Raw genomic sequence first — 23,000 nt, forward strand, 5'->3', positions numbered from 1 at the left:
TGTAAGAGAAACCTGTCAGCAGTGATGCTTTTGTGTTATTCACTGGATTACTTCAGCAGCTTCACTTTCCAGTGCACGTCTATGTGTTTGGACAGGAGGTTTGAAAGGAATATCCAAGTGCTTCTTGTTTGCAGAGATCTCAGAAACTACAGTGTTTGTCTGGGGACTTAGTTGGCAAGTATTGTGCTCTGACAAGAGACTTTGCATGTCATTAGTTCAGGATTCAGTGGTACCTGTTAGGTGACCTAGGAGGGAATTCACACTTGTGTGATTGCTGCAATTACATACAAATGGTTTATTAGAAAGTTCTTAAAAATCTCTGCCTCAGATGGCTACTTTGTTTGATCCGTGGTTCTGATGAGAAATACATCTACAGTAAAACCAGCTGCCTTCAGAACAGAACAAATAGAGTCTTATCAGAAATGCCAGGTGGCATTGCTTAGGTGCTTAGGTCCTACATGCTTAGGTGGCATCTTTAAATATATAAGGTAACACAAAGTACAAATGCAGCATTTTCAGCATAAAAGTCTTACATCAAAGAAATGTAAGATAATTCTATTATGAAAGGCTTTTCAAAAATAACTGAAAATACAACTGACTCAAATTATTATTTGAGAGAATTTTAGTTTAATACTGATATCCCAAAATTCCTTCCGAACTACTCTGTTATGATGATTTTATGGAAAGGTAATGCTGGCTAATAACATATAACATTATTCAACTGGAGAACTAAGGCATGGCAAAGGGGCTGAATGGTGGGTGATGTCTTTTGGAGGCAAAGTACTTCTCTTTCAGATATACATATTAAATTATAAGGTATTAGCAAAATAGCCGTCTTCCTAAATCACTTTATGTTACAGTTCTGGAGCTTGTGTGGCAATTCATTGACACCAAAGCGTGGTGTCTTTGGCAAGACTGGTGATCTCCAGACTATCCTGTGCCTCGCCTGTGCAAGGGATGAAGTGACGTATTCCGGTGCACTGAACGGAGACATCTATGTATGGAAAGGGATCAACCTTGTACGGACAATACAGGGAGCACATGCTGTAAGTGTATCTCTCTAAATTCACATTAAATGTTAGATTTCTGGAAGGGCAGAAAGGGCAATGCAAGGTCACCTTGTCTGTGCTCCTAAACAGTTTCAATCATACTCAGGATGTCTTACTTGAATAATTTTTTAGGACAGTATACATCTTTGAAAAGTGAAGGCATCTCAGTGAAAGCTTAATAAATTTTTTCCAATGTGCTTGGTAATATCTTCTTTTAATTGAAATGTTTAATGTGAATATAAAGTGATCATAATTTTGCTGTGTAGGTTTTAATTACTTTCCATGTTATTTCAAAGCATATGGGTTTGTGGTTAAAGTAGGCAGCAAAAAACCCCACTTTTTGGTTTGCACTCTGATTTATGCATACTAAACTGTGAAAATCCTCATTACTTCTCATTAGGTAACGTGCAGGTTTTGACATTTAATTGTCCAAGTGTCACTTGAAAACAAAGCCAACCAGTTTCTGGATCTTTAACTTATGAAGCATGAAACTGCTAAGGTCACTTTATAAAGCTGTATGACTTGCCGGTTGAATGTTAATTTTTGTTTTGAAAATCACTGTACCTTCTTGATAATATTTGACGTTCTCATATTAGCAATTTAACATGGTGTGAAAAAACAAGCATATGAATTCAGATATTGCAGCTTCAAAATTCTAGATAAAAATCAATAACAGTTAATGATTCTTACCTGTAAAATATGTTTGTTTTTACTGGCCTGTTGGGCTGGGTGGCCTGGCATTTGTAACTGAAGTGTAAGAGTCACTCTCTGATTTAATCAGGTAGAATGGAGGGGACAAAGTGATGAATGTTATGTGTGTGGGAGAGGTTGCAGTCAGTTGTAGTAAGGAGACTCTTGGTTTACCAAAGATTTAGAAATAAACACTCAGGATGATTGCAGCTTGTTGAATGAACTAATAATTCAAAAGTGATTGGAGCACTTATTCAGACAGTTGTATAATGACACTGTCTCTGGTTGTGAACAAAGATATGAAGAACATTTGTGTGTGAAATGTATCCCACACTATATTTTGCATTTGAGATTTCTTTATAAACATAGAAGTGTATGTGTATATATATAAAAAAATTCTAGAACAACGCACACAAGCATACTGTCCTGTATGCATCTGTAGAAATATTTGGGCCAAGAAGGCCCAAATTATAAATGAGGAAGTATGAGGGGGTATTTACAGCGTGGAGTTATCCCCGATTCTTGCTCTGTAATTTCAGATCTGGTTTCAGTCTTCATAATAAGTGTTCAATAGTGTTCTGTTTTTTTCTGTTTTCCTGAGATGATTGGACATTGCATATGCAGACCTCAATTCCCAGAGGAAAGAATGCACTTAGTCTCCTGTCGAAAACTGATGCCAAAATATTCTCCCATCCTGTTGATGCTGTAGGAGACAGCTGTCCTGCATATTAACATACCTTTTACTTGGACTGTTTAGAACAGCAACAGTTTATTTCTCAGAATAATGCAGTGCTTTTCAGCTGTTTAAGTGTGAAATGACACAACTGATAAACATAAGATGATAAGAGCTTGTTGCTCCATTCCCTTATGTGCAGTCTGAGTTCTTAGCTGACCATAAGATCAAATTTGAAGTGTAGCAACATCCTTATCTTCAGTAACATCAATGGACGGAGCTCAGGTGACCTTAGAGTAGGTCTCATCTAGCCTTCTATTTTTGGCTCTGTCATCTAGGCTCAATGGAATTGTACTTTGCAGAACAGAAAATTAAGTAGGGACACTAGTTCATGTCTTTGAAATTCATTTTTACAAGAGATTAGAGTCACTACAAATCTCACCAATTTCAGGGGGAAAAAAGCCCCAGTGAAATATGGATGGAAACTTCTTTCCAACAAAATAAAACCATGTTTTTCAATAAAAAAATTACATTAAAGGATAATTCTATTAGACTATTCTACAGACTATTCTAAGCCAAACATATGGAAACTTGGAATGACAGTATCTCTTCAGCCATACTAAAATATTATAATGATATTTTATGGCTACTTAATTTAATAAATTATTGTTCTTAATTATATTAATTACATTAATTATAAATTATATCCTTCTTGTCTGAAAAAATGCAAGCATAAATAACAAGATTTATGGTGTATGTATATTGTTGAAGGGACAGTGTGCACATAGTAGGGAATTGATAAAATTTCTCTTCAGTGTGCTAGTGTTGGAAATGTCATCCCTGCATACCTGTTCATCATCCTGTATCATTACTCCTCAACAGGTGTGACATAAACTGTAATCTTATTGAAGGAAGACATCTCATTATTTGCATGGATACTATTCTTTTCTTGAAGCATAAATAGCAGATATCTGAGATACTGGAAAACAGTTTCTAAAGCACATTAATGATGTGAAGAAATAGTCCAGCCATAGATTTATTAGGTTATTAGGACATTTTCTGCATTAATATAGAAAACCTGTTCTTTTCAAAGGTTGGTTCTCTTTGTGCACTAGCTGAAATGACATTTTTCATTTTAAGAATAATTCAATGTGAAAAATAAACCATGGTCTACCAGTATGAGCAACCAAGGAAACAGATACCAACTTGAATAAGCAAAATAAGAATTCTTAATTCAAACAGATTATCTGTTTTCTGTCATAGCAATACTAAGAGAGAGGAAAGCAGAGTTTCCTGCTGATTTCTATCTCAGTTTGAGTAGAAACAAAAAGTTGAAAGCACATAAGTTGAAGTGACTGGAGAATTAGTTGGAAGAGGATTAGTGAGTTCACTTAAAATAGAAGTACGAATGAAAAGTAGAAAAAGATGCAAATGAACAGAGTTTAGGAGTAAAGGCACAGAGTTCATGTGCATGGAACAATGGATAACAGTGGGAAACTCCAATTCTGGATTTGCCTCCTAAATAATAATCCTAATAATGAAAATTTTAAAGGGGAGAAAGAAAACAATAACATGAACATATGTGTTAATTCACTGGCAATGGTAATATTCCATGAGGTTATTTGTAAGTTATGGATCTGCCTCTGAAAAATTAATAAACACCTTTACTAATAAAAAATAATATTTTAATAGATGTCCCATTTGTGTAAAGTGCAAAGAACAGATTATAGAATCTTCCACTTATCACCTTATATCTTCTAAATTCAAGGTAGTCCATGACTATTAAGATATTACTACATATTACTTGGATATTAAAACAAAATTGTGTGCTTAGTTAAAACACTGTATGTTTTAAAGATTCTTGTGTGCTATGCTTTTGCCTTTCATAGTAAATGTACATAAGACACTTTCTCAGCAGATGAATAATTAATTTTCAGATAGTCTTTCAGAGGTACACATTAAAGTTGTGTGGATTGATGTCAGAAACTGAGGTTAAATAACAAGCTTGAGGTTAAATAACAGGCACTCTGTTAAAATTATTGCACGCCTATGTCAGTTGGCTGGATACTAATTAAATATAGATGGAAACAATATAATGAACTTAAATGAATAGTTTTAAGCTAGTATCATGTACCAACACATTAAGTCATGCAGTATTTTCTTCTGCTGCTTAGACTAGTCATTGGTTTCAAAGGTAACTGTCCACTTCTTTTAGCCAGTGAGAGGTATATAGACAACTACTTTAAATTTTTATAGTGATATGCACATTTTAAAACTGTTTTCTGGATGATTTGTTATACAGGAAGACCACATTTCAAAGTAGTGTCTCTCCACTGTAAACTCACCGGCACGTATTTAGTGTTTACAATCCATTTCCTTGCTGTGCAGTTACATATTGGGAGAAGCAATGTCTCAAAGTGCCCAACATGTGTGTTGCTTTACATGTTTTACTTTCTGTGTCCTGTTGTGTATCTGGGAGTAAAAAGGAGGCACTGGAGTTGGTTTTGTGTTGGAATAGTGTCTCGGTTCACTATGTTGCTCAGTAGTAGTCAGTTGCTTCTGAGGTTTCCATATCATCTTCCAAGCTTGGTCCTAATTATAGCTAGCTGCAGTCAACATGTTTTAGGAATAGCACAGTCAGAATTAGAGTGGTGGATTTTATACAGACATTTAGCATTTAGATAAACTGACACTTGATTTTTGTCCACTGGGGGCAAGATAGGTCCAGTAGCAGTAGAAAACCATAAACTGCTTCATTGGAAACTTCTTGGATTCAAGAAGTGGCTAAGTATTCATGCAGGAGGGATCATCTTTGTCAAATTCTTTTTGTACTTCTCCAACTTTCAACTATAATCTCTGGTAGATCTGGGCATTTAATTTTTTATTTACTCCCATTCAACTATCTTCTTTTTGTTTTTGAAGGAACACAGATGTGATACCAGCTGGTTATGATGGAAAAACAGGAAATATTCAGCATTCTGAGGAAATGTTGATTGATTTGAGATATTATTTCCAGAATTTTCATGTTCATTAGGAAGTGAAATGAAGAATTTGTAAAAGAAGAATGTAATCTGTATGCCAATCTTCATAAGTTTTAAGATGGAAGTCTTTGATTTACACCTTTTATTTTTATTCAGAAGCACAGTCTTTGCAGCTCACATTCAATTGAATCTAACAAAGTCAGTGCAATTGTTTGCCTCTCATTACTGCTAGAGGGTTTTTAGCCATCAAGAATCAAATTATGTTAATGACAATTTCAGGCTGAAGGATTAAAGAAGCATGAAGATTCCAAAGTTGATTTGCATTAACAATCTTGTCAGTTTTTAAAAGGAAGGATTTACTGGCCAAGCTACCCCAGTAAAGAATCTGTGTTTTCCCCTTAAAGTGTGAGCCTAGAGCCTAACAATTATATGAAATGTAGCAAAGCTCAGCTTTTTCCATAGATACTTACAGTCCCATTAATGAGGGACATTTTTATAATTTTCATCTCGTTCTATTATCCCAGTGGCACAAAGACTGAAATGAGAGTGTCCTACTGCATTTCAAGAGATTGAGCAAGCACATCTGCCAAATCTCCTTGACAACCAGTATGTCCTTTTCAAGATAAGGATATTCTGTGGAATGGAAAACAGATTAATGCTGGATCCACTCGATCCTATCTTCAGAGCATTCCGCCAGCTCCCACATCGCCAAATGTCTGATTATTTTTTAATACTGACTAATTAAATAATGGATCTTGGAAAGAGTTAATTAGAGAAAAGAAAATAATTCTATTATCAAGATTGCATTCCAAAAAGAGCTTTAAAAGACAAACTTGGACAGAATTCAGCATATGCTACAAAATTAGCTGGAATTCCTCTAGACTTTTATTTATTCCATGGCACCTAGAATCATAGAATCACTAAGGTTGGAAAAGACTTCCAGGATTAGAGTCCAGCTGTTAACTTGGCACTGCTGTGTTCACCACTAAACCCTATCCACAAATGCCACATTCACCTGTTTTTGAACACTTCTTGGGGTTATCCCTCTGGGACTTCTCTGGGCAGCTTGTTCCAATACCTGGCAACATTTTCAGGGAAGAAATTTTTACTAGTATCCAATCTAAACCTCTGGTACAGCTGGAGACCATTTCCTCTCATCCTGTCAATTGTTACCTAGAAGAAAAGACCGACCCCCACCTGGCTACAGCCTCCTAGGAAGTTGTAGACAGTGATAAGGTCTTCCCTGAACCACCTTTTCTCCAGGCTAAACAACCCCAGCTCCCTCAGCTGCTCCTCATAAGACTTCTTTTCACAATATTAAAGGTTAATGCACTAAAATAGACACACATAGAGGAAAACAAATACAGTTTATGCTGTATTTTCAATAATCTCTAGGCTCCTAAAGAAACAGAGGATTTTTAAGATGTTAGAGATAATGAGAATTAGCCTTCTAAGCTGCTTATGACTTAAAAATTCCACTACATTTCTGTTTAGGCACGTATTGCCCCTGAACTTATGGCTTACAATGCTTAAGTCTCTTTCTTGAGAATAGACATGACATGTCAAAAAATTTGAGTTCTGTCACCCTAGTCTTTCAGTTTTGATTGTCATGTGACATTCTAGCAGGCTTCTTTTTTATGTGAAAGCTGAGAGAAAGATAGCTAAGAAAAAGGTTTTTTTTTCTTAATATGAAAAATTATATTCTTGTTACCTGATGCTAGAGAAACAAACACAATCCATATTTCATTATGACCGGTCCGTTATGATATTTTTCTTAGTTGTAATTTTAGAATAAAAAGCATATTGGTAGGAGATAATAGTCATGGGTACCTCAGAATTGTCACAAGTCACATTGTATCCTAATTTGTTCTGTGAGTGTGCAGCTTTTTGCCCCCCAAAAGCCAGCCCCTCCTTTGCAGATTGTTTTCATCCTTGCAGATAATGTGCTTCATTACTATAAAATCTGGACCCTATCTAAAGAACTGTTGGAATTTTACTTCTTTACAAAACTGAAATTTCAGACCGATATTATAGAAAATATGTGTATATTATTGGCTCTTCTACTTTCTTTTGGGCAGAAGTTAGAGACAGATTTTCTCTTCCATTGTTTCTAATGCTCTCTTCTTTACTTTTGTCATAGCTGAATATTACACACTTTAAATAAATATAGAGCAATTGTTTAAACTTCTCATAGGCTTATCAGCTAAAGTTGCCCTTTCAGTAGCTTTGCTTACTGAAATGTGTGAGTTATTTCTGAACATAAGGTTAGTAAGTTGTGTAGGTAATTAAAAAAACTCTAATAGTGTGTATGCCATTTAGATATATATTGTTAAATCAAATATAGTGCCTATGTGGCTATAGTATCTTTATTTTAATACCACATATATCATCCTTGCCTAATTGTTATCCTGAAGAAAACATGTATCAAGTGAGTTGAAGAAAATGAGTTAGGTTTTGTTTCCTGATGTTCGCCTTTCAAATAAGAATTTATATTAATTTTTCAATGGTGTAGCATGATCATTGTTTTCCTTAAGTTTTATTTCTAAACTTAAATTTTAAATCAATCTTCCTTGGTGTAAAAAATAAAAAAAATCCCAGATATTTTTGTGTTGTTGTATAGCAGCTGAGTGCTAGCAACAAAGGCCCTAAACCAAGCCTAACAGAGATCATGGGAAATCTTCATGCTGACATTGATTAGAGTTGGACCAGGTTCTAAGGCAAGAGGATATAAAATTAAACTCTTTCTAGGGATAAGAAGCAGCATCTCTATGATGATGATCATCAGAAGGAAAGCATTCCTGCAGCAATTCACTTACTGTTTATCACTTGTTGGTAATTCTGCTTGTTTTGAGTTGTTTCCATTTCTGACTTGCATGTATTTGAAGCTTGTGTTAGTTGCATGCTGGTTTTCTCTAATCTGTGTATGTTGTTAAAATAACTTTCTTCTCTCTTTAGGCAGGAATTTTCAGCATGAATGCATGTGAAGAGGGGTTTGCCACTGGTGGCAGGGATGGCTGTGTTCGCTTGTGGGACTTAAATTTTAAACCAATTACTGTGATTGATCTCAGGGAAACAGACCAGGGATATAAAGGTAAAGAGAAGTTTGTTGCTTTCAATATACCAGTAAGATAGGAAATTTATCAGTGTTTTGAACAAGAAAAGACTTTAAAACCCAAAACATTGTTTTTTGTACATTACTATGAACTATTTGCTAGAAATAGAGTAGATCATGCTCACTAGTATGAAGGTCACAGTTACTTTTACTAACAGTACATATTATGAGGATTTAGACACAGATTTAATTTTTTTATGCATGCTGTTTCTAGGCCACAATAGTTTTTAACAAGGAACAGTAATGCTTAAGAGAGCTTGAGGCAGTGAGATCTACAGTGTAAAACAATGGAGTACAACAATTTCACTTGCTGGTTATCCAAATTTTCATTAAAACTATTTGCATGTTATCTACAGTTTTGTGGAAATTAGAACACTGCTTACTTGTAACTATGACTTCAGTTACTGTTCACGTCATGCTAAAATTTTACATAGAGTGTTTCAGATATTGTTGCTGTAATGATTTAGGATGAGCATACAAACATGTACTGAAGCACTAATGTCACTTACGATACTGCTTTTGTTGGCATTTGTTTTTCTTCTCCCCCAGTCACTTTTGTTATTTTCTAATATCTTGCCAAGAATTGGAAAATGTGCTAGAATGTCTGATAGTGATGAGATACTCAGGGTCAATACATAACTGATTACAAGTGAAGTCTTTCTATGCTGTAACTGACATGGCATTCCCACCAAAATTGTGAAGTATTGCAACAAGATGGAATACATTTAATTTTAAATATGCCCAGCAGAGTGGCTCTGCTTTATATTTAAATTTACTCAGCTGCTCCCTCTCAGTTGTGATGCATGTAGCTAAAAGCTATTTCATTCCCTGTTTCATTCTTTCAGACATGTTCTCACCTGCAGTTTGCCTCCTTTATTTCTGATGTAACAGACTCTTACCATGAACTTTTGCCTTGTTGAATGCTCATGACAGAGCAAGCAGATTTTTAAAAATCTTATCTTGAATAAAATGAGTTTCCTGATTCTTTTCCCTTCACTCTTTTTTTCTTATATACTTCTGAGGATTGCCTTTATGACCTGTCCTCTTGCTCTTTTTCTTAATTCCATTTTCTACTACTCCACTGCCTTACCTCTTAGTAAATTCTATTTTTTCTTATTAGTCACAAAAAAGTTTATGTTCCAAGGGAAAGTATGCCACTATCTTTGAAATAGATAAAAAGAGTAAAAGAAGTAAATCCAGGAATAAGAGAAGAGATATGGATACTTCTTGACATTTTCTTGCTTTTATGCTTTGTCTTTTGCTACTTTACCTTTGTTTTGCAAGTTCTGAGGATGCATCTCTCAGTAACAATCTCTTCTACAGGTCTCTCTGTAAGGAGTGTTTGCTGGAGAGGAGACCATATACTCGTTGGGACACAAGATAGTGAAATTTTTGAAATTGTGGTGCATGAGCGTAATAAGCCTTTCCTGATAATGCAGGGGCACTGTGAAGGAGAGCTGTGGGCTTTGGCTGTCCATCCTACCAAACCCCTGGCCATGACTGGAAGCGATGATCGATCAGTCAGGTTAAACTTTGTTTCTTTGTTAAACTGCATACAGTTCTATACAATCAACTCATTTTGTAGGTAACCTAATTGAAATGTATATGTTTTAAAGTTAGTAAAATGTGGCATTGATATACTTCTACAGTTAAGCTATGCAGGAAATTAGTGCTCTCCAGTAATAAAATACAGTGGAAGTATATGTTTCTCAAAGACCCCTATATATGAAATTTGGAAACATTTCATTTAGGCTAACATTGAGCACTCAGAGACAAGTATCCTTTAAGTCTTTCCCTTTCAGGAGTTATGTTAAACATGCAGAGCTTGCAATGAAAAAAAAAACTGTTATAAAAACTTACACATTTTACTCTTATTGTATTTACTTTTCCAAATGATGCAAATTAACTTTTAATGTGTGAATTTCATCAGACTTAATCCATGTATTGTAAACAGAATATAAATTCTCAGAAAGTACGCCCAACTGCTCCCTCTTACATGTTCTTCTCTATTTTTTTTGGTCAAAACCACCTTTTCTTTATTATGAGTTAAATGTGTTGTTATTTTGTTAAATATCTGAAGTGTGACACAGTTAAGCAAATCAATATTTCAATTATTAACATTGAAATACTACTCTCAAATTCCAGATATGATTGTAAATAATAGATGTAATCTACCTTGTTATAAAAACTTAAATATTTTAATATTATTAGTTATAAGGAGTTATCAATGACTTTTTAATAGGAAAAGTTGTTTATACTGATCCAAGTCTTCAATTGTTATTTAACGTTTCTGGCTAAAATGATTAGCAAAATACTGGAATTTTTGCGGGAGTGCTCTAAAAGTATGTATTGTCATATGCTATCATTTTTTATATTCAGAAAATCAAAATTAATCTGTCCCCGCATTTTCTTATTAGAGATATTCCCACCTTTTAAAATATAAGAATATATCTTGCTGTATGCAAAATTCACACTTACATCTTAGATTTTCCTTTGTGGAAAATTATTTTAAAATAGGGATGCTGCCATGTCCAGCACTGTGCAGAAATTGAGAGCTTCATCTTACCTATGACAAAGCTGCACACCCATTTTACATTTGGAGTTATTATTTCATTGTAGGATCTGGAGTTTAATTGACCATGCTCTGATTGCCCGGTGCAACATGGAGGAGCCCATTCGCTGTGCCGCAGTTAGCACTGATGGGATCCATCTCGCTCTTGGAATGAAGGATGGTTCTTTCACTGTGCTTCGAGTCAGGTATGCTACAAAACTACTAAAACCACATTATTAATGTTTTTTAAGATATGTTATTAATATTTTGATACCCTTGTGGCCATACGTGTGGTCGTTTGCGGTTTTGTTTTAAATTGCAGAGGGTGCTCAGATTTTTTAAATATATCCTACATATGTTTGTGTTGTTCTATAACAACCCATTTGAAAAAAGTATATTGGTCTATTTGCAGAGAGTGGCAATGTTCTAGGAAATGTTTTATTTTAGAGTTTAGATTTGTGAATTATCCTTGAATTACTAAGAAATAAATTTTCATTACTTCCTAAATTGTTTTCATGTGTTGGAATTCTGCTGTCAGCACATCATGCATTCAAAACCAGTACTGCCTTGTGCTGCTGTGATCCCACAGTTTTAAAGGGAAAATGAGATTCATGTCTCATGTCAGAGAAGTTTCCTTCCCTGGGTGAATAAAGATCTCATATTCTACCCAATGAAATTTTCTTGTGGACCCAGTTTGGACAGTTCCTTTTGTTCACTGTCCCTCAGCCCCATGAAGAATTTTCTTGTGTTACCGTTTCCTTCTTTTTTTCTCCATGAAACCCTAACCAACTCTAAAAACAGCAGTGTTGTGTTTGCACATAGGACAGTTAACAATGTTGTTCATTTTTTAGACTGGGAACTTGACAGTATGATGAGGCTCTTCTCTACTTATGGCATGCTTTCTTTCATACTACAGAGATATGACTGAGGTTGTTCATATCAAAGACAGGAAAGAAGCTATTCATGAACTCAAATATTCTCCAGATGGGAATTTCCTAGCTGTTGGTTCCAATGACAGCTCTGTGGATATATATGGCGTTGTTCAGCGATACAAGAAAGTTGGGGAATGTATTGGATCCTTAAGCTTCATCACGCATATGGATTGGTCTTCGGACAGTAAATACTTACAGACCAATGATGGCAATGGAAAGAGACTTTTTTACAGAATGCCAAGTAAGATCCTGTGTTGCCTTCATATTACTTGTTACTTATAACAGAAATAACATATAGTGGCTTTGTAAAAAAAGCCAAATGTAAATGGGTGTATAGAGGAAGTTTCTTGTTAGTTAATAAGAGTATTTGCCACATTTCAATAAGTAGAACATTTTTCTGGCAAAGTTACTGAAATATTTATATCCTTATATGTTTACTCTTCTTTCCAATGCATCTTTTTATACTAGAGATGCTGCCTTATAATTTGTTTTGTTTCTCAAAAATAAATTTTTGCTCCACTTTTTTTAGAAGAATTGAGATGCAGCATTTAAATTAAATTTTGCAATAGCTTAATATTTTTGTTCTTATGGAGCTTGGATATTAAATAAATTATCATTTCATTGCAATGAATAGTTTTTAAAATGTGTGGAATAATCAGTACTTTGCAGCTCAGAAGAGGCATTTGGTTTTCTATAACTATGTTTGCAGCAGACTGAGGAATTCAACTTAAAAGAGCTTTTACAATGAGGAACTTTGTGACAACCCCATTATTGCAAGTGTTTTCAAAACAATTTTTTTGAAAACTTGACTGAAGTGTTTCATAGACTTGAAAAGATTTCTATCAAGATAGTTCCCTCTGTAGAGGACATATGCACATATTGCTATCTTAAAGTTTGACATTTAAGTGGTCCTCATTAGAATATGCCAATGGCAGTGTTTATCGCAAGGCTTGACTTCTGTCTGTTGCATATACTCTTTACATAATATTCTGTATTCTTCCCACTTGTCTTTTAGTATTTATTATTTAGTAACTATTAGTTATTTTTTATTATTTAGTAACTATTTAGTAACTGTGTATTATCACCTCTTTTTATATTGTCCCTTCATTCTTATACAAGATTTATTCTGTACACTGTACATTATTCACAGATCCTTGGAGCTTTTTATGACTCTCTGCTGAAGCATCTAATTCATTCTATGCACAACTTTGATTCTGTGCACTGAATGCGACAGAAGATGTGTAAGAAAAGATAGTGAGAATTTAATTAGACAGTAACAAATAGACCCAGGAGTAGGAATTTGAATTTTTATAGACAGCTTTCAACCTGTAGTTTCTTCATATGTTAGAATGTGGGATTGTAAAACCTTGTTTATGGAAAAAGTTTGTCAAAGTCAGTGGAGTTAGAGGAATCTCTCAAATATTTCAAAATAATGATCAAATTGTGTAACACTTGAAATTCTACTGTGAATTAAAGAATTTACAGTTGTCTGGCACGAGAGCTGCAGGATTTAGTTATGGATATAACCAGTATTGTTAATCATTGTTTACATAGATCAGTGATTGAAGGGTAATAAGTGAATTGTTGTCCTGCTCACCTTTTGCAGATGTGTGTTTTCAGTCTGACTCATAGCTCTTGCCTTTGCCTGCACTGTTCTTGCATTGCTCCAGTCCTTGGCTTCTGGCCTTTCCAGGAGACACAGTACTTATTTAATGGGCTTTTGGTCTGACTCAGTTCCTCGGCTCTTACCTTGTGGGATTGGATCAATCTCATTACAGTAGAGCTGGTGTGAAATAATGTAACAAAGATCTAAGCACAAAAGTGGTGGTTTTAGTAATTTGCAGTGGCCAGATATGAGTTCTTCAGTTCTTGCTCTAAATGATCTAAGTTTCTACAATCATTCAACAGTTTGTTTTTTTTTTTTTAATGAACTTTATCTTAGAACCATTGCATGTATTTTTGATAAACATTTTCAAAATAACACAGTCTCAAGCAGATACCAAGAAATAATAAAAATTATAAAGTACCAAACCTATAATCTTCTGTTAAATAGTCTTCAGAAGTCTTCTTACTGATACTGCAGATCATAGTAGGGAATACTATGTCAGGACAGTTTCAGAAGTCAATTTTTAATTCGGTTGCACTTGGATTCAATTTTTAGAGAATTTTTTTAATGTTACATTCTTTAAAATTGCATGAGTGAATATTGAAAAATGGTGTTTTATTTTTTGCTTAGGTGGAAAAGAAGTAACAAACAAGGAGGAATTGAAAGGCATTCAATGGGCATCATGGACTTGTGTTTCTGGCCTTGAAGTTAATGGAATCTGGCCCAAATATTCAGATATAAATGATATAAATTCTGTGGATGCAAATTTTATTGGTCAAGTTATGGTTACAGCTGATGATTATGGAATAGTAAAGCTCTTTCGATACCCATGTCTAAGAAAAGGTAGTGCCTTTTAAATTCAATTATATATATATATTTAATTGTGACTATTGTGTGACTATTCAAGAAAAATGTATTAGAAGACTGGAAAATGAAATGTTTTTTTAATATCACTTTTTTCAAAAAAAGTTAAAAAAAATGGGGGAATATCAACTTCAAAAACAACACCCAAGCCATTTCTTTAAGTACATAAAGCATGAAGACATATCCTAAGACCTACCCATGCAGTTGTAGCCACTATTAAACATGGATGGTATTTAGAATGAAGTTCTTCAAACAGCTCTGAAACAATGAAGCCTTTCTGGTATGAAAAGATTACTTATAATGGAGCTGTTAGCAGCTTCATTTCAGTAACTCATCCAATGACTGTGGAGTAGTTATGTAGCCATGAAAACATTAACTGGATGTAGCTGTACTACTACTACCAATTCTACTGCTAAACGTGGGAGGAGATGAATTGCTGCAAGTGCTTAGCATTGAGATTGTATATTGGGAACCCATGCTGCAAGCATGTATATGGGGGTGTTTTCACAGACCTAAATACATATGATTTAAATAACTGCATTTTTTCAAAGTAGAAGTAATAATTGTCAAAATTTTAGTTTGTAAAAAGTAAAATAAAATTAATACAGTGAAATTCTAAAAATCTCTGGTACACCTCATACAGCATTATCATATGACTTCTGTTCTTGTGTTTAACTTGATTAAGTTATTATGTTTCGGAGCCTAAACTTAGAAATGTATCTTATACACATATTAAAATTTGTGAAATCTGCAAAAAGTTGTTGCTATTGATTAAAATACCAGTAGTAATTAGAATATCTTTATTAAACACTACTTTTTCTATGTGTTCCTTAACATGATTTTCTGAGGTGCTTCTGAAACATGTATTTCACAAATATTGAGAGAGATTTTTATTCTTGCTCTAGGAGCAAAGTTTAAGAAATACCTTGGTCATTCTGCTCACGTGACAAATGTCAGATGGTCACACGATCACCAGTGGGTTGTTTCCATTGGAGGAGCTGATCATTCTGTCTTTCAATGGAAGTTTGTCCCTGACCGCAAGTTGAAGGACACTCTTCATATAGCACCCCAAGGTAGGTAACTAACTAAGAAAACACCAACAAAAAGGTGGAAGGCAGGGAGGCTGAAAGAAGTAAAAATTTTTAGTGCCAGTATTGAAATAAATATTCAAAATTGTCAGTCTGCAGAATTACAACAGCTCTTGTTCTTTAAACTTTGCAGGTGCCCGAAGCACCTGATAGAGTCATTGAATACTTGTCAGTACCCTGTTGTCCTGGTTTGGCATTAATTGATCTTTGGTGAAGGTGGCATTTGGCCAATGGTCAAACCATCACACCTGTGCATTCAGGCTAGCAAGGGTATGAAAAACCCTTCACTGCTGTGCTTTCTTTGTGATGGAAAATTTTAGAAGCTCAAATCATAGATGTGAATTTCTGAATTCTGTATATATCACATTTTACTAAATTGACAATTGGGTGCTCAGGTGTCACTGGAAAAATACAGTTTTATACTAATTTGTTTAAGGTTTTGAAGTATTTAAATGATAATTAAAATATTATAACTGAATTTTTTTTTTCAAAGCAGAATGTAGATGTTTCATGTTTGGGAAAAAATTAAGATCATGTTTCCTCTAGTGACTAATTAAACAATTATTCTCATGAGTTTCCTAAAATCAAAACGGTTAACTGAGTGCATCCCTTAGAAATTCCTAAAGGAAATTAGAGAATCCTTTGGGGAAATGAGAATATAGAGTTACAATCAAATAGGCTGTTTCACCACCTAATTGCTCAGATTGGATGAATATGCATCAGTGTGGATCCAGCAAACAGGTAAATAATTACAGATGCAGTGGTGAACTTGTCAGTGACATGTGCAGAAGGAAACAATATAGGCTCTTCCTACATGTCAAACTTTATAGGACTACCCTTTTTCTCTGCAGTCACAACAAATTTTGCCTCTTTCTTCCCATCTATAATTTTTTCCCTACCCCTAACCTACCTGAAGAATTTCTACTTGCATCAATGGCTCACTTAAACATAAGTTTCTCCTTGGACCCTTTGTTAATTTTGTGCAAATCTCAGTTTCTGCTTTATAGTGATTATTTCATTATCTTCTTTTTTTCTTTCCTCCTAACATTAAAGCTGATGAAATAATTTTAGTTAATAAAAACTAACTCACTCCAACACCCAAATTATCATATTTATGGCTTATTTCTTATGTAGCAGCAGAATTGTTCCTATCAATTATTAGCAGTTTATGTTGTAGTTAACATAAGCATTGATTATCAAATCAGAAACTTTAAGCAGTTTAAACTTTCTGGCTTGTAATTCAGGTTTCCTAATGGTTTATTTCTGTTTTCTTGGTGACAGAGAGTCTGGTTGATTCTAATAGTGATGAATCAGATTCAGATCAGTCTGATGTTCCAGAGCTGGACTCTGAAATTGAACAAGAGACTCAGATCACCTATCGTCGACAGGTAAACATTTTAGTTTTAATGGCAGTTGGAAGCTTCCTAGGATTTAGGTTGGTCATTTATGAAGACTGTTGAAATCTCAAAACTGAGGAGACTGCACAGGAACTGACCCAAATCTTTTGAATTTTTGTTACCTGATGCATTCAAAAGATCACATTATTAAAATAAAATTATTAATTAATAATTGCAAGCAAGATTTGATTAATATTAATAGAGAGAAGAATTATTATCAGAACTTTGCCAGGGTTCCAACACAGGTAATCCTAGAAAACAATTTAAAACCAAGTTGCACTATATAGTCACCAGCTACAGGTATTAGGGGGTTTTCAGTATGTCAGAATAACATTTTCATGAATGATAACAGCAGCTGAATTCTCAAAAACATGTTTTTCTGATGAGTCTTTTAATTTTAAATATGCTTTTTCTTAAAGGTTTACAAAGAAGATCTACCTCAACTTAAAGAACAATGCAAAGAAAAGAGAAAAAGTGCAGCTTCTAAGAGACGTGAGCGAGCTCCAGGGAACAGTATAAGGCTACATTTTGTTCATGGGTATGCAAACTCGGATTCTTTAAAATATACAAGCAAACTGATTTTGTAGCCTGATGTTTATAATTTAATAATATGATCAAAGACTTTTATGTCTGTTCCTTTAGGTTTTGCTATTATTATTTATATCTGTAGAGATAAATTTACGCTAAATAAATAGAAAGATTTGATGCCAGCACAATAATTCTACACATGAATTCAGAAGTGAATTCACATTCAAACTTTAGCTGGTACTTATTGCTTGAATACATGTGACTAAATAAAGTATTCAGTAATCTCACCCATACTTTTCAGTAATAGTTCTCTTTCATGTATGATTTTGATAGCTGGCACAGAAACTTTGTGCAGTTGAAGATGACTGGGTTCTGGACAAAGTGGTGTTTCTAGCAGTGGTTTATTAAAACAAAAAAAAGTCTAAACTTTTTACCTAGTCTGAAATTACTTACGTTTTCCTCTCTTAGTTTAGGGATTAAATGTAATTTTTAATAGGTCTTGTAAGTTTGTTTAAAATTAGTTTATTTTCTTTTTGGAACTAATTTGAATTACTTTCAGATGCATCCTTGAAATCTTATGATTTCATCATTAGGATTAGTAGTTTCCCATAATTCTTCATAAGTGAAGAATTTTTATCAGAAAAAAGATGTGGTGTTTTAAAGCAAACTGGTACTAGATGTTACTGCATTAGAATAATGATCAGAAATATAAATTCTATTGAAATAAAGCAAAACCAAAGCATTTATTTAAAGAAGACATTGCAAGTCAGGTTTTCCTTTCAAAAGATATCTCTTTTCAGGTATAACTAAATGCAGGGAGGAGTTACTGACACTGTCTTTATAATGGCACTTAATTTTAGTAGGGCTCCACATGGAATGCTTAATAAATTAATTGGCTAAGAACAGTTAATACTCAAATGAGCAATTTTATCTGTAGTCTGGTAGTAGCTTTGGAAATAAGGATGACTGGAAGCTTGGTGTACAGAGTTGGAGTTTTTTATTTCTTTTTTTGGTGCTGCAGAATTTTCAGTTGAAGATTTTTATATCTGTATAGAAAATGCATTAAGATGGGTAGCTGCTGTATGTAGTCTTTAAAATTTGGTCTAAGAATAAAACCAAATGATCCTGAAGAAGATGTAGCACAAGCAAGGGCCCTGGATCTTTGGTATTATTGTTATTTCCTTCACAACAGAAGTGAAGCTTGACCAGAATATCCAGGAATGACCAGAAGTAGAATGTCCTGTTGAGTTCTGTCTGGTTACCCAATGGGAATCAAGAAAACTAATGAAGAATCCATGCTGAACAACAGATTTTTCTCAATGTCCAGGCTGTTAACTTTAAAGTGACCCACATCCAAGTGAGTAATAGGCATATTCTCTGATTCAGGAAGTCTGCTTTGCTTCATCTTTCTTTAGCTGCAATGGAAATGTCTTGGATGTTTCTTGAAAATGTAAGAAGTGGTGCTTTTTTAAATTAGGGCAATCAGAAGCTCCTTTTCTTTTCTTTGTTTTTGAGCTTATTGGTCTTGTGTTTTGAATTTGTCAACTGTCTTGAAAGACAAATTTTTAAAAATCTCTTGATAAGCTGTAAGAAATCTCTTAAACCTCTGGTTACTTCCTGTTTTGGAAGGGAATAAATTCAGAGCATGTGAGCCAGCTTCTGACTAACATGGATGAGGAAAGAACTTCTGTTAAGAGGTTCAAGTGTTCTTTCTCTGAGAGATCTGATGCAGTCATGATCAGAAACAGGTTGCTAAATTGGTGTACAAATCTAGCCTGGTTTTGACTATTCCTATATTTTTATTCTGCCATGTCTTTGTTCAGAAGCATGAGCTATTCAGAAGAACCTTTTTCTTGGACTCAATGCTTATTATGCTTTCTTTTTCCTGGCAGGAAATAAGGATGCACATGTAATACTCATGCCCTATATTCTCTCAGAGCTGTGCTGTTGATGTCACAATAATGATTTTTTGTATTTTTGAATATTCACAGAATCATATAATGATTTTTCAATATTCAAAGTATTTAAGCACAATCTAGTTTGAGTTTCAGGATATTCACTGAACTAACCTTATCGTAAGATGAAATTTGGTAACAGTTTCAAGGTGACATGGGAATGCTCTGTTAGGAGAGCCTTGTAACACCTTGCATGGATTCGTACAAGTACCTACAAATCAGAAGGGAATAGCCTATGAGTGGGTCCTCTTGAGAAATCTACTTCTATGTGGAATATTTAAAAAAAAAAAAAAAGGTCTCCACCTTTGTACTAAAGACTTGGGTTCTCAATTGTGTTAGTTTTGAGATTTGGTTCTTTAGAGGTTTTTGGGTAAGGGTCAGACTACATGTGGAAACCTCCCCCTTACACTTTGAAGAGTAACATGCAAATTTTTAAGTGCTCACAGCATTAGACAAGCCATGAATATCGACTCTTTTCCCAGAGAGGACAGTACTTGTGAAGCTGCCTGTTAGTTGGATATAGATGTGTAACTTGCAATTTGTGGGTAGGATTCAGCTTCAGGTTACAGAATTCACAGTGATGTGTCCAAAAGGAGATGGTTTTGTGTGTATATCTGAACTTCCATCACAGTCTTGGGAGAGCCAGTTAGTCAGTGGAGCATAAGGTGTGATTTGGATCAGGTAAAATGGCCAGCTGAGTAACCCTGAAAGTTAAACTGACTGTATTGGCTGCAACACTGTTGACTAAAATGTAGGAATTAATCTATCTAGCAAACATATGAACAGCTATGTTTACATGTTAATCTCAAATTGAATGCAGCTCCTGCTATTCATGACTTTGGTAATGGCAACTTTTTTCCCTGTGTAGCACTGAGGAAGCTACATCTTCTGATAGTTACTATCATATTAACTTGAATTAATCCTGGATAATTAACTATGACAGAATGCAGTCTTATTTTTATTGTGCCTTGATATATATTATACTGTAACTATGATACAGAACTCGCTTTCATTACTATTTAATTTATAGTTGCTAATCAAGATGCCTTGTAAATTTCTTTGGTTTGTTTTCCACATGTGAATAAATTATTTCTCTTAATGCCTTTTCAGAGATTAGCTAGTAATCTCAGTTCTAAATTGGTTTAATAATACAGAGATGTAAGTGTTTTGGAACTGTGTAGAATATTCTTAGGGAATGATCTTCTACATTGAAATATGCTTCTCTTCATTGCTGTTTAACCCAGACCCATCACTTCCCTAAGGTGAAAAGTACCTGTATTGTCAAGGAGTTAGTAAACTGGCATGTGGGAAAGACCAAATGTGTTTAATTTGACGATAAAGAGTCTTTGTTGACACTTCTTGATATTTTGGCAAAATATGTTGTATTTGAATTGTAAACAATTGATTGTACTAATTTTTGTAATTACTAGAAGAAATTAATTAAATAAAATTAACTTCTATCACAAGAAGTTATGAGTAATAAGAACTGCATCCTAGATACATTTTGGATATTTTGAATAGTCCTGTGCTACATGGCATTAATGTACTCAGTTTCACTATATTTAATTGAGGCATAATTTCACTATGTTTAATTTATAGGCAATTGTTATGATGAGCTGGGAAAATTCTGAGTTTCTGGGTTGCATGTAGAAGGACCTGAAACCCTTTAGTTGTCTTCACACCTTTTATAGGTGACTGCTAAGCTTGCAAGAAGTTGCTCAATATCCAGTATTTCTTTCAGCACGCATATTTTCATAGATGTTGGTTTTTGTTATTTTTTTTATTATTCTCCTTTAGGGTGCATATTTGGCCTTTTTTGTTTTTTAATTACTCTGTGCTTGCAAAGGAAATCCAGTATGCTTAGCAGAGCACAGTGCAGAGTGAAGCACAGGAAAATGATGTCTGAGCAACAATAGGCTCAGGTATCTTCTTTGGCACTGTGCCTTCCTTAATAATCCCTGCCCCTCACCTACTGTTGTCATGTACTTAAAATGGTGATGTTACATTCTGTGATAGGTTATTTTTGGTTTTTTTTCTTCCTAGTTACTGTAGGTCATTGTATATTCTGTTCCTTAAAAACCAAGGTGGTGAACATCTAAGAAGTCTGCAAGCAGACAGCACTTTGGGTTAGGCAGAAATCAGCTTCAAAACATCTGCACATGCTGCTGCAGGGGAAGGTTGTTAGTGAAGGATGTGGGTGGAAGGATAGCAAAGCAGGACTGAAAAACCTGCACTTGTATTGTGAGTCTAACTTGTTGGTCACTTTGAGAGGAGCAGGGAGCAGACATAGCTGAGCCTTAGATCAGATGTGAAGAGGGATTCTGCTAGAGACCTTGAAGGGACAGTAACTCAGGAAACACTGAAAAGTTGCTGGACTGGGATCAAATATGAAGTAAAGAGTCTGCCTGTGAATACCAATCTAAACAGTGAGTTGAAGGGAGCCATATTTAAAAGCTTTATTTCTGTTCCATCACAATTTTTGCTGGGGTTTTTTGTGATCTGATGAGACCCAGCTTTGGACTTCACACTATGGCAGACAGTACTAAGCTGGGAGGAGAAGCTGGCAGACCCGATGGCTGTGCTGCCATTTGGAGGGACCTGGACAGGTCAGAGAAATGGGCAGGCAGGAATTTAATGATCTTCCAAAATTTGAGATGCAAGTTCATGAAATACAATATTCTTCTTCTAGGGAGCAGTGGATTTGAATTATCTGCTGGTCTGTTTAAAAACTTTGTGTGGTGGTCTTAGTAATTTTTCTCTAATCACATACAATGACTGATGCACCATTGTGTGCAATGTAGGTGAGCCAACAGAAATACATTATATTCAAATCTGCTCCAAGTATGTGCTCTGTGGTTGACCAGTAATGCATAGATCTACTGTTTATGAATATGGATCCATGGTTTTTGGAATATTCATTAAACTAAAGTTGGTCATCTGCCTTACAAATTCATTACTTCCCCAGTGCATATGGTTGTGCTGTGTACATAAGGAAAGATGTATATGACCTCATGAACTTCACACCTAGGAAGAAATGAATGTACTGAGATAGTGTATACAGATCTCAGTTGAGAATTGGCCTATTCATGACAGTTCCTGTATCAATAAGAAAGCAGACAGGTTTTCCTTCAAAATAAGAAGCTGTTCTAGAAAAAAAAAAATTATGCATTTGTTTTCTGTTATCAAGTTTCCAGAAACTATCATGTTTTGCTGCCTGATTTTTGAGCAGCAGGAAATAGCCGAAACTAAAACTACTACTGTGGACATTTTCTACTTCACTTAACTACATGTTGCATGCCCAACTTCTCCATGTGATCTGAAAAAATGACTAGCTATTACTTTCTCTTCTAAACTAGCTGTGGAAAGTAACAATTAAGTGCCACTTTTAAACTAGTGCTTGTAGTACTGATGTCTGAATAGTAAATTAGATTGATAAATTTGTGTTCCTTTAAGAATGGGAAAGTATATTCGTAATTTTAAAACACAGTAATTGGTAAGTAATACGAGTTTTACATGAATTAAATTCATTCAGCATAATTGTATTTCAGTTTCAGTATGTATGTTTATGACTTTG

At 34.6% G+C, this 23,000-nt stretch overlaps 1 protein-coding gene across 1 annotated transcript in view; it reads left to right on the forward strand.

The window, feature by feature from the left end:
* The window catches only part of EML5 (EMAP like 5), a gene marked incomplete at its 5' end in the record, with an annotated part of 95,059 nt that overhangs the window by 25,041 nt on the left and 47,018 nt on the right, over nucleotides 1-23,000 (forward strand). The window contains 9 exons of the mRNA XM_083863991.1: nucleotides 861-1,046; nucleotides 8,349-8,484; nucleotides 9,829-10,030; nucleotides 11,125-11,262; nucleotides 11,973-12,229; nucleotides 14,225-14,437; nucleotides 15,364-15,531; nucleotides 16,828-16,934; nucleotides 17,363-17,481. Coding sequence (XP_083720117.1) covers nucleotides 861-1,046; nucleotides 8,349-8,484; nucleotides 9,829-10,030; nucleotides 11,125-11,262; nucleotides 11,973-12,229; nucleotides 14,225-14,437; nucleotides 15,364-15,531; nucleotides 16,828-16,934; nucleotides 17,363-17,481 — 1,526 coding nt within the window. The remainder of the gene's footprint in view (nucleotides 1-860; nucleotides 1,047-8,348; nucleotides 8,485-9,828; nucleotides 10,031-11,124; nucleotides 11,263-11,972; nucleotides 12,230-14,224; nucleotides 14,438-15,363; nucleotides 15,532-16,827; nucleotides 16,935-17,362; nucleotides 17,482-23,000) is intronic.

Source organism: Zosterops lateralis, assembly GCF_965231275.1.
Source record: "Zosterops lateralis genome assembly, chromosome: 6".
Taxonomy (NCBI): domain Eukaryota; kingdom Metazoa; phylum Chordata; class Aves; order Passeriformes; family Zosteropidae; genus Zosterops; species Zosterops lateralis.